Consider the following 9,337-nt stretch of genomic DNA (forward strand, 5'->3'; position numbering starts at 1 on the left):
TTTTATCAAGGGGAAATCATTTTAATTGTTAGCCAATACTGGTATACCAATATACGTTCACCAATGCGTTCGCAGGATCGCACACCATGTATTAAGATATACGCATACGCACGCATAAATGTCGTAACCGCACCGAGCTCGAGAACGCTCTCTGACACGCGTGACAGCATACGGGATGAGAACCGGACCTGTGCAGTGTGCACGAGGATCGCGTGGACGAGGAGCGGCAGCCTCGGCGCGGCGGTGGCGAGGTGGCGGGTTTGGAGGACGTCGACGACTCCTGTACCGCGACGGTGACGTCGTCGGTACCCGGAGCCGGTGGCATCCGTTCACATCGACGCACTAGACCGCTCTCCCTGGCAGTGCAACCTCTCAACTATCATCGCCTCGACCCGGACCCCCGACCGCCAGCGCAGATCGCCACCAGGCATCACCCCAACATGACCAGTCAGGAGAGCATCGGCAGCTGCAGCCTGGACGTCGACCGCTCTGCGTCCGACCGATCAGGTTGGCTATTCCGTGTTTGAGAAACGCGTAACCCCCCACGATTATGTGGCACGTTACCAATAACAACTTAGTAACCGTCGTCTTATTATCGAGAATCATTTAATTCTACTATAAAGTTCTACGGTTGAATTATTCTCTCGACTGGACAACTTCACTGACCACTAGGCAACTTGAAATAAAAGTAAATCTAACTTGAAATGATGAAATTATTTTTATCTCTTCAAATTGTCTAGTTAATAATCCATTTGAAAATATTCAGAAGGAAATCTGGAGGTATAATCTAGAATTCGTAATATTTAAAAAATCGGGTAATTTGCAGATACAAATAACTTAAGGTTTCGTAGAGAGGGAACTAGAAAAATTCAAAAATTGAAATGTTTTTTAGATGAATTATAGATTTTTTTTTTTTAGATGTTACTGTTTCTAGGAAGGAACGTTACGATTTTTTGAAAAAAGAACTTTGCTGCAAGACGAGTCTTCCCTATCGAAGAGAAGGATCGTTTCTCGTAGAGCTCGGTCGGGCCGAGAATGATTAGAAGCATCGCTCGAGTGAGGAAGTCATTCCGCGGAAAAAAGTGGAATGCGCTTGAAAGAACGTAGGATTATATCGTACAGTTTATCTGTAAACCAGTTCTTTCAATTATTCGAAAATGCGGCACTTAATTGACGATGAAAGCCGCACGTTAAACGTCCAACAACCATGACATCACTTAATCAGAAAAGTTTCCTCTCATACATGGAAAGAACGATTTTGCTGAAACATCTAAGATTTAGCTAGATACAAATCTAAGATAATTTTATTACCATCAAAATAATTATATAAGAAACTAAAGCATGATGAGCTTCGAGCGTCCTACATAATTATTTTGATGGTCCAATAAAATTATTTTTAAATCTATATTTAGTAAACTTTTAGATACTTAAAAATCGTTCTCCTTCCATGTATAACATGTCACTTTGGCTCTTTGCGAAAAGTAATCGGGCGTCAAAATTACAGATTCAAATGCATCGCGAATTGGGGAAAATTTCTCGGGAATAAAGATTAGCTTAAATTTAAAAATTTTATTCTTACTTTTTGTATTGCGATCTCCGATATTTCGTAGATCTTTACTCGAAATTCATGTAGATTTTCGACGCTTCAAGGCCGACGGGGGTCGCCGATCTCTCCACCGTTACTTTCTCGCAGGTCGGCGGACGTTTTTTGCCCGGTCAAAATACCGATCGGATTTAGACTGCGGACGAGTTTGCAGCACCAAGTGCAAACGCGCTTCTTTTCCTCGTCGTTGCCAAGAAGGCATTGACGACGGAGTCTCTACCGCGAGAGTCTCTCTCTGCTCAGTGTTCCAGGACCGTCGCGGTAATTTAGACGAGCGCGGAGAACTGTCGTTGGCTCATCTCAATTCCGCGAAGTGTTGCGCCGGTTGATCGTAGTCGAGTACTCTGACCAAGCTGAATTTCCATCCGGTTGTTTCGGCGTAGCGAGCTTGGAACCGCTCCACCGGTTCCTAGGAAATAAGGCCACGTTACGACTATGACGCGAATAAAATTTGTATAACGCGAACTGGCGTGTGCACAGTGCGTGGGCGGCAGCGCTTTTCGAAGGTGAATGTCTCGTCAGTTGCCGAGCAGTTGGCTCGCAGACGTTCATCGTTAATGAGAGCACAGTGAATCGTGAGATTTCGTGAACCTAAATAAAAGCGTAACAGAAGAATCCGAATGTCGACGAACAATTTAAACATTCTGTTGCGGTTCAGTCTACGGAACTTTAGCTCGTGATCGTTATAGTAATAGAGCAGCCAAACTCACACAGGACTGTAATATTTCTTTCGACCGCGCGGTGTGACGTTCATGATCATTTCTACATCTTTCGTTTTTTCATTTTGGAAAAATAGGAGCCGAAGAAGATCGAAGAATTTTCGCGAATGCTAGATCGAAATTTCCGCTTTCAGAAAACACCGTGGACTCCGTGTCCGAAAAGACTCTGCACAGTCTGAACCTATCGTGCAACGGTGAACCGGTGTCGCCACCCGAGAAATTGGCAAACGGCAGCAGTGAGACGTTGCAGAAGTCACATCTTACTCCCGATGAAAAGAAGCTGAACGCCAGCAACGTTCATCATGGCAGCCCCGAGCCAGAGCTGACGACAGCGAAGAAGCCTAGTTACTTGGGATTAGCGTGCAGTATAAGCGGCTACTCGGGAATCACCAGGTACGACAGTAAATTAAGGGAAGGATTCCGCTCGAGAGACAGCAGTCCTGGCACGAGGCTGATCACGAGGGACACGAGTCCTGCAGGTTTCAGGTGAGGCACTCGCGTCACTTTTACACGGTATAAAATCAGTAAAATGCACACGCGAATCTCAATTAGGTAAATATCTGAAAAATTACAGATCCAACGAGAATCTCAACGTTCCGACGCCTCAATATCCGCCTAAGAGTCAGTCGATATCGCCGTTAGCGATGGAGAGACAAAACGGATTCACGAACGGCGTGAAGGAGGAGTGCAAGGTTGAGACGTACATGGAGAGCAGAAATTCGATCAGCATGACATGCCAGGGTTACTCGGAAGTCGACAAAGCAGTGTCGTTGCACCCAACGTTTCCCGAACTCAGTCCCATCAGGACGAGCACTGCCGCTAGCAAACGGAGTCCCGGATTGTCGCCAATGATGTCATGCGGACAACAGAACAAGTCTATGGGGACAGGTTTCTCCTCTTCGAAGCAAGGCGTTACTAATCGTGAGGAAAATTCTTTTTCACAATAACTCTTTAATATACTAAACTAGAGAAATGAAATTAATATGCTAAATTTATTTCCCTAATAGTTCTTAAGTAATTTTTTTCATATACTTTCTTTCGAACTGAATTTAAAAACTTATTCCGTTTTTTATTATTACGAATTAATTTCGACATACATATATCGCCTCAAGTTTTTATTTGTATCAAGGAGAACGAATTCCAAAAATTCCACAATTATAGATCATAAGATTTCGAGAAATTATAATGTTATTTAAGCTAATCCTGATGAAAAATTCTTTCAAAAGCAAGTAATCCGTAAATATAATTTACATTCGTTACATAAATGTATATAATATTATTAATGATGCACATTATTCTGTACTAAATAAGTTTAAAATATAGAATATAATATTTAATTTATCCTTAAGTTCATGTCAATAGGTCATGTTACATTGGCTCGTATCTATTTATGTTTTGACATCACCGTTGATGTTTAACAATTGTTGTCTTTCGATGTATGTAAGAGATACATCGGTGCGTTATGTAGTTAGTCTGCTTTGTACTGTCTTATTTGTAAGTTCTGTTGTATATTATAGTATATTTCCTTTATTTGCTATTTCTTATAAATTTTATTTTGGATTTATTTTCTTTATTGTTAGCAAAGAAGATTCTAAAAAACTTAAAGCTTTTAGAGTCAAACAATATTTTTATATCAATTGTTAAATAATTATTTAAAAGTATATACGCACCAATATCTTTCTAGAAAATGAATTAACTCTTCTTATTATTCCTTATATTTTATATTTATTTTAGATTTTTTTATTTAATTTTTTCCATTTATTTTGCAGTTTCAGATACATCGTTTAGCGATACTAGTATTCTAAACGGCTCATCAGTAGAAATTGAGAATCAAGTGTTAAACACTTCGTCAAACAGCGAGAAATCCTTTATTCAACAGCGAGTGGAGCGGCTGTACGGTCCAGGTGCTCTAGCGCAAGGTTTCTTCTTCAAACGCAGCATCACTAAGCTAAACATCAGCGACAGTAGTTTCAATAAATCCAGTAATAACAATGACATTTCGGCAGACAACGCGAACACGGAGGAATCGTTAAAAAATTTGCCTGTTCTGCGACATTTGCGCCCGGAATTTCGAGCACAGCTCCCTGTAGTCAGTAGTAGAAAACCCACAGACGGCACGGAACAAGTTATAAAGCCATTACAAAGGTGAACTCTATGTTTTATAAGTAAAATAAAAATTAGTTTGTTGAATTTTTTTTCTATTTGACAACGAAATACTTTACGTTTTCAGGATAACGCCGGTGACACGGAAAACCGAACAGATGAGTTCCTCAATTATAAATTCACAGACCAGCGTAATAAGAAGGATTCCGATTACCATAGAAGGTGACATACCGCAGCGTGATACGACTAGTAAAAGCATACCTGATCAGCAACCAGCCGCGCCGAAAGTAGTGTTACCTGTATTAGAACCCAGCGCCAGTTCGACGAGCATAGCGAAACAAGCTCAAGAAGCGGAAAAAGTAGTCGAAGAGAAAGATGGTCATTATTTTATGAAGGTAATTGGAAAATAAATGTGTATATTATGATGTAAATATTCATATTTTCGGCAGTAAGAATTCATACATATTGTGCTTTCAGTTATTGAAACAAGAGACAGATAGACTGCTGTCGTTGGCCGCATCTGCAGAGGCCGAATTAGCCAGCGGCGATATTGTTGCACTGCCAGAAGAGGCGGCTGGTAAGCTGCGATCTGCTGCAGGAAAAGCTAGATTGTTAACCTCGCAGAAGATGCAGCAGTTTGAAGGATTATGTCAAAAGAATATCGTAAGAAAATTTTTAATCGGTATTTTATTTAGAATATCAAACAAATAATAAAACTAGCGGACTCATATCCTGATATTTCAGAATCAGGTGCCAGGTGAAGAATTTCCAACGACAAACGAAGACTTGGCTGGCTTCTGGGACATGGTGATGCTACAGGTTGTTCAAGTAAACGAACTCTTTGACCAGATAGAGAAACTGAGGAAGTCACAATGGCAAGAGGTATGAGCAAATATTATTGTTGATACGGAATCGACATCTAATTTTTCAATTTATATTTCTTCTTTTCAATGAAAATCAAATTTTTGTATAATATTTGGATTCTTCGTGATTACACCTTCAATCACTTTGTTCTATATACACATAGGTCGTGCCAGACAAGAAAGCCGCGTCGGCCTCGCAACAGAACGGTAAACGTCGAGGCATATCGGTCCACAAAGCGAAACCGACCGCGAACAGCGAGGCGAACAAAAAGGCGCGCGAGGCGAGGGAGCAAGCACGACGACAAATGATTGAAGAACGGAGACGAGCGATGCGCTCCAACGCGCAGAATGTCGACAATTCCGTCGAGATCTTTGCTCCCGAAACGTAACGATAAATTGAGTTCGACCGAGCAATACGATCGCTCGTCATTGCGGCTCCTAAGGAATATTAGAATATATAGACCGTCAGTTCGAACGTGAAAAGAAAAAGAAAGAAAGGGCTTAGCTCGTACACGAGACCGCAATCAGCTTCGGCAAAAAGAATCAAATTCGCTTGTTACATAATTATCCATTCAAAATATTATCTTTCGCTGCGCGTGCACGCGCGCGTAAATTGCACGCGAGTTATACGCGGCGAGGAACAGGAAAGTATTAAGCAGATAGATCATGTAATATGTGTTGAAGTTACTAAAAATTTAATACTACTGCAGATAAGAAAGAGGATATACACACGCGTTAATGAAGGGCAGATGTTTACGTTTTGCATAAATTTCTCATCCTTTTTTTTTTCATCGAGCTTCGACGTGTCATCCCGAGCATTCTAGCGCAATAACGCGACACGACGATGATGTGTCGCTTCTTGTCTATAGAGATGTTTTATAAACAAAAAGTGAAAACATTTACTGTAGCATTTTATCAAATTGTTTTTCTACGTTATATGTCTCTTCATGGACATTATTAACTTATATAAATAGTAATAAGTTGCGTGTGTGCGGCAGAAGTTAGAAACTGTAGCGATTGAAGAAGGTATGTGGCTCCGCAAGAATCCTCTAATGGAAATTAATCGCGTTTTAAAAATCAAGAAAGATGCGTCTAGGTTAAGGATAAAGAAATGAATTTGAGAATTTGTAACATATATAATGATTTGATATATATAATACTTTCTGGCGAGAGAAAATGCATTATTTACTAATTTATTCAGGATAGACTTCATTTTGATAATTCGCAATTTCCTTGACCTAGACAGGCAATTTATTACGTAGCTTATGTATGTAAATAGAATTAATGAATATTCACATTTGCACAAGGCTGACTCTACGCCAAGTGTTCGCCTAATAGCTTTTTCTATCAGACGTCGATAAAGTTTTCCTCGTTGAGAGGTATTGTCAACAGCAGTTAGGAGTAAAAAGATTCCTATTATTCTTATTATCGTATATATTGCGCGTCTCACGGCGATAAATATTATTTTATTATTATTGTTCTAATTATGACTATGTGTAGTTACACCCTCACATCTCCCGCGCGAAACATGGATCTATAATTTAATTCTGTTCTCTTCAGAAAGAAAATTCCGTTCCCAATAATACGATGTTTCCAGGTTTCGCGTACGAGATTCATCGCGCCAGGAACATTCGATAGCTGACATATTTTCTGATTTTTTGTAAGATGATGATATTTGATAAATCATGGAATATTGCACATAACTCGAAACGTTTGTCGAGAAAAAGAAAAAAAGAGGGGGAGAGAGAGAGAGAGAGAGAGAGAGAGAGAGATATGTATATTGGATGCGTGGCAGATGCTGATAATATTCTCATTATCGTGACGGATCTCTGCGACGAGAATCCGACTGTGATCGACGTACGTGTCACATCCGCCGAATTTGACATTCCTGCGACAAGAGTATCTCTCGTCATGATACGATACACTTTTCTTCGCGTAGTTGTACGATAGCGTTACTCCTCGGCGTCCGATCAATGGTCAGCGGTTCTAACGGCAAGTCATCAACCAAATAACACTCATACTCTAAGTAAATAATCACACGCGCGTCGTCACACACGAACTGTAATTGCGATTTTGTTATAATGTTACATTTCTTATTATAATTGCCAATTACACTCGTCTTATTCGAAATTTTCATACAAATTCCCGGATAATTTATTGATTGTTGATTCCCTTGGTGCCTTCATTATTTATATGTGTGCACATAATCGACTGACAGCCGATAATTTCATATACATATACCTATTTAAGTTATACCATTCGACCGAATTTCACGAAATTTGTTGAGAATAAAATGAATAAATTCCATTATATATATATATATATATATTTATCAATCAGGTGTGCCTGGAAACAGTATGAAGAATTAATAGAGCTAACAAATGTTGAGAATCATTAGATATATTCTTTCGTTGCGACAGTAGAATACATTCACCTTTATTCACATCGAGTGAATAAAAAAGACATTCACGTTTTATTTTATATTTTTTCTTTAACATATAAAAACATGTATAAGATATAAAATAGGAATTCTCTGCAGAGCATCGTAGGCGTCAGTATAAATTGCGGCAGTAAGTGTGGGAAGACGGTAAGTACATCCGATACTTGATCTTCATGCGTACAATACGTCGCGTATGACATTCAGCAATACAACGTCCATTTCCCTCGCAAGCCCGTTAATTAAATTATTCCGTGCAACAATTTCGACCACGATAAAACTTTCGTCTCCATTTCTGCTACGCGATGAACACAACGAGGTGAATATTTCTGGTTGCACTGGTTTTCTTCTAGTATCCCATTTCGACGCTTCGCACCGTAGCACCCATTACACGGCGAGGCCAGACCCCTCGCTGATTTTATTTGCATGCTCAGGCTAAGCATATTAGGGTCTTTCCTTCGTTCATTTTGTCCTGGACCTTGTCACTGGCCGTCGACTTCTCCGCTTGTCCGCTAAAAGCGGCGCAGACGAAGGTGAGAGCGACACCGATAGCCGCGCTATAAAACGCCCAACCTGGAAGAAACGATCTTTTTTAACACAAATAAGAAGAAAACACTTTATGCGTACGAGACTGGATCTTAATATTTTTTTAGTAAATTTATATATAGTTTCCAGCACTTCAACTGCGTCAACACAGCCGGTTTTGCAACGCAGTCTCTCCTAAACTGAATAATAATCTAGTGAATTAAATTCATTTTTTTTTTTATTTTATAGATTTTTTAATTTAATTCAGTCAACACAGGTCTAATTTTATTTTACTGTTTTCGTGTAGTAAATCTGTAGTGTAGAGAATCTAAACCAAAAAAATCATGATGACATCAAAACAATATCAAAATAGCTCCAAAATGATTATTTAAAGTCATTTCAAAAATCACCTTTTACATTATCGTGACCTGTTTTGCTTGGAGAACAATGGCCTGCCACGATTCTTAGAACTGATATTTTTTGATAACTGCAATTATTTAAGAACCGTCTCTTAAAGAAAAATGTAGAAAACCGATTTTTAAAACACTAATTTTATAACTTTCTAATTTAATTTACCAAGACTGCAGTTTGCGAGATAGAAGGCATCGGCTTCAGGACCGCAGATCCTCTGTACTCTCTCAGCACCCCAACCGGCAGGATACAGAATCATCCCAAAAAGATATAGTATTCCTATAAAAATCAATGCGCGGGACTAGAACGACAATAACAAAGTACGCTTTGCATAGATGCCATTTCCCGATTATTTGGTTTTGTCGAATCGTGACAATGGGATCGCTTTTTAAGGCGTGTGTACATATTCGTTGATTATTCCGGGCACAACCTTTCGCCACAATGGAGATTGCGTCATTCGCACTCTCGAGATACCATTGTCAGAACTGAAAGCACATTACGCACGCGGAATACTCGGCTGTAAACGAAGCGATCATTGCTTTCTGAGATCTAACGTCATTCTCACTAATGTCACCCTGAGAAAAGGCCGACAAACCTTATACGAGCATATCGGAGCAAAACGTTGTATATAAGTTTCTAAGGAAGAATCGTTGGTACCTAAATCCCGCCCGCCTCC

General features: G+C 39.7%; 2 protein-coding genes across 2 annotated transcripts in view; one reads left to right on the forward strand and one right to left on the reverse strand.

Annotated features, from left to right (window-relative positions):
• The window catches only part of LOC108746071, a 42,951-nt gene extending 36,122 nt beyond the window's left edge, over nucleotides 1-6,829 (forward strand). Inside the window, exons 6-13 of the mRNA XM_018482594.1 lie at nucleotides 197-507; nucleotides 2,457-2,808; nucleotides 2,897-3,243; nucleotides 4,092-4,467; nucleotides 4,553-4,820; nucleotides 4,903-5,088; nucleotides 5,170-5,307; nucleotides 5,453-6,829. Coding sequence (XP_018338096.1) covers nucleotides 197-507; nucleotides 2,457-2,808; nucleotides 2,897-3,243; nucleotides 4,092-4,467; nucleotides 4,553-4,820; nucleotides 4,903-5,088; nucleotides 5,170-5,307; nucleotides 5,453-5,677 — 2,203 coding nt within the window. The 3' untranslated portion in view covers nucleotides 5,678-6,829. The remainder of the gene's footprint in view (nucleotides 1-196; nucleotides 508-2,456; nucleotides 2,809-2,896; nucleotides 3,244-4,091; nucleotides 4,468-4,552; nucleotides 4,821-4,902; nucleotides 5,089-5,169; nucleotides 5,308-5,452) is intronic.
• A 79-nt stretch (nucleotides 6,830-6,908) lies between these two features.
• The window catches only part of LOC108746073 (lipoma HMGIC fusion partner-like 2 protein), a 14,426-nt gene continuing 11,997 nt past the window's right edge, over nucleotides 6,909-9,337 (reverse strand). Inside the window, exons 4-5 of the mRNA XM_018482596.1 lie at nucleotides 8,827-8,940; nucleotides 6,909-8,298 (exon numbers count right to left, since the gene is read on the reverse strand). Coding sequence (XP_018338098.1) covers nucleotides 8,156-8,298; nucleotides 8,827-8,940 — 257 coding nt within the window. The 3' untranslated portion in view covers nucleotides 6,909-8,155. The remainder of the gene's footprint in view (nucleotides 8,299-8,826; nucleotides 8,941-9,337) is intronic.

Source organism: Trachymyrmex septentrionalis, unplaced genomic scaffold (genome assembly GCF_001594115.1).
Source record: "Trachymyrmex septentrionalis isolate Tsep2-gDNA-1 unplaced genomic scaffold, Tsep1.0 scaffold16, whole genome shotgun sequence".
NCBI classification, from domain to species: Eukaryota; Metazoa; Arthropoda; class Insecta; order Hymenoptera; family Formicidae; genus Trachymyrmex; species Trachymyrmex septentrionalis.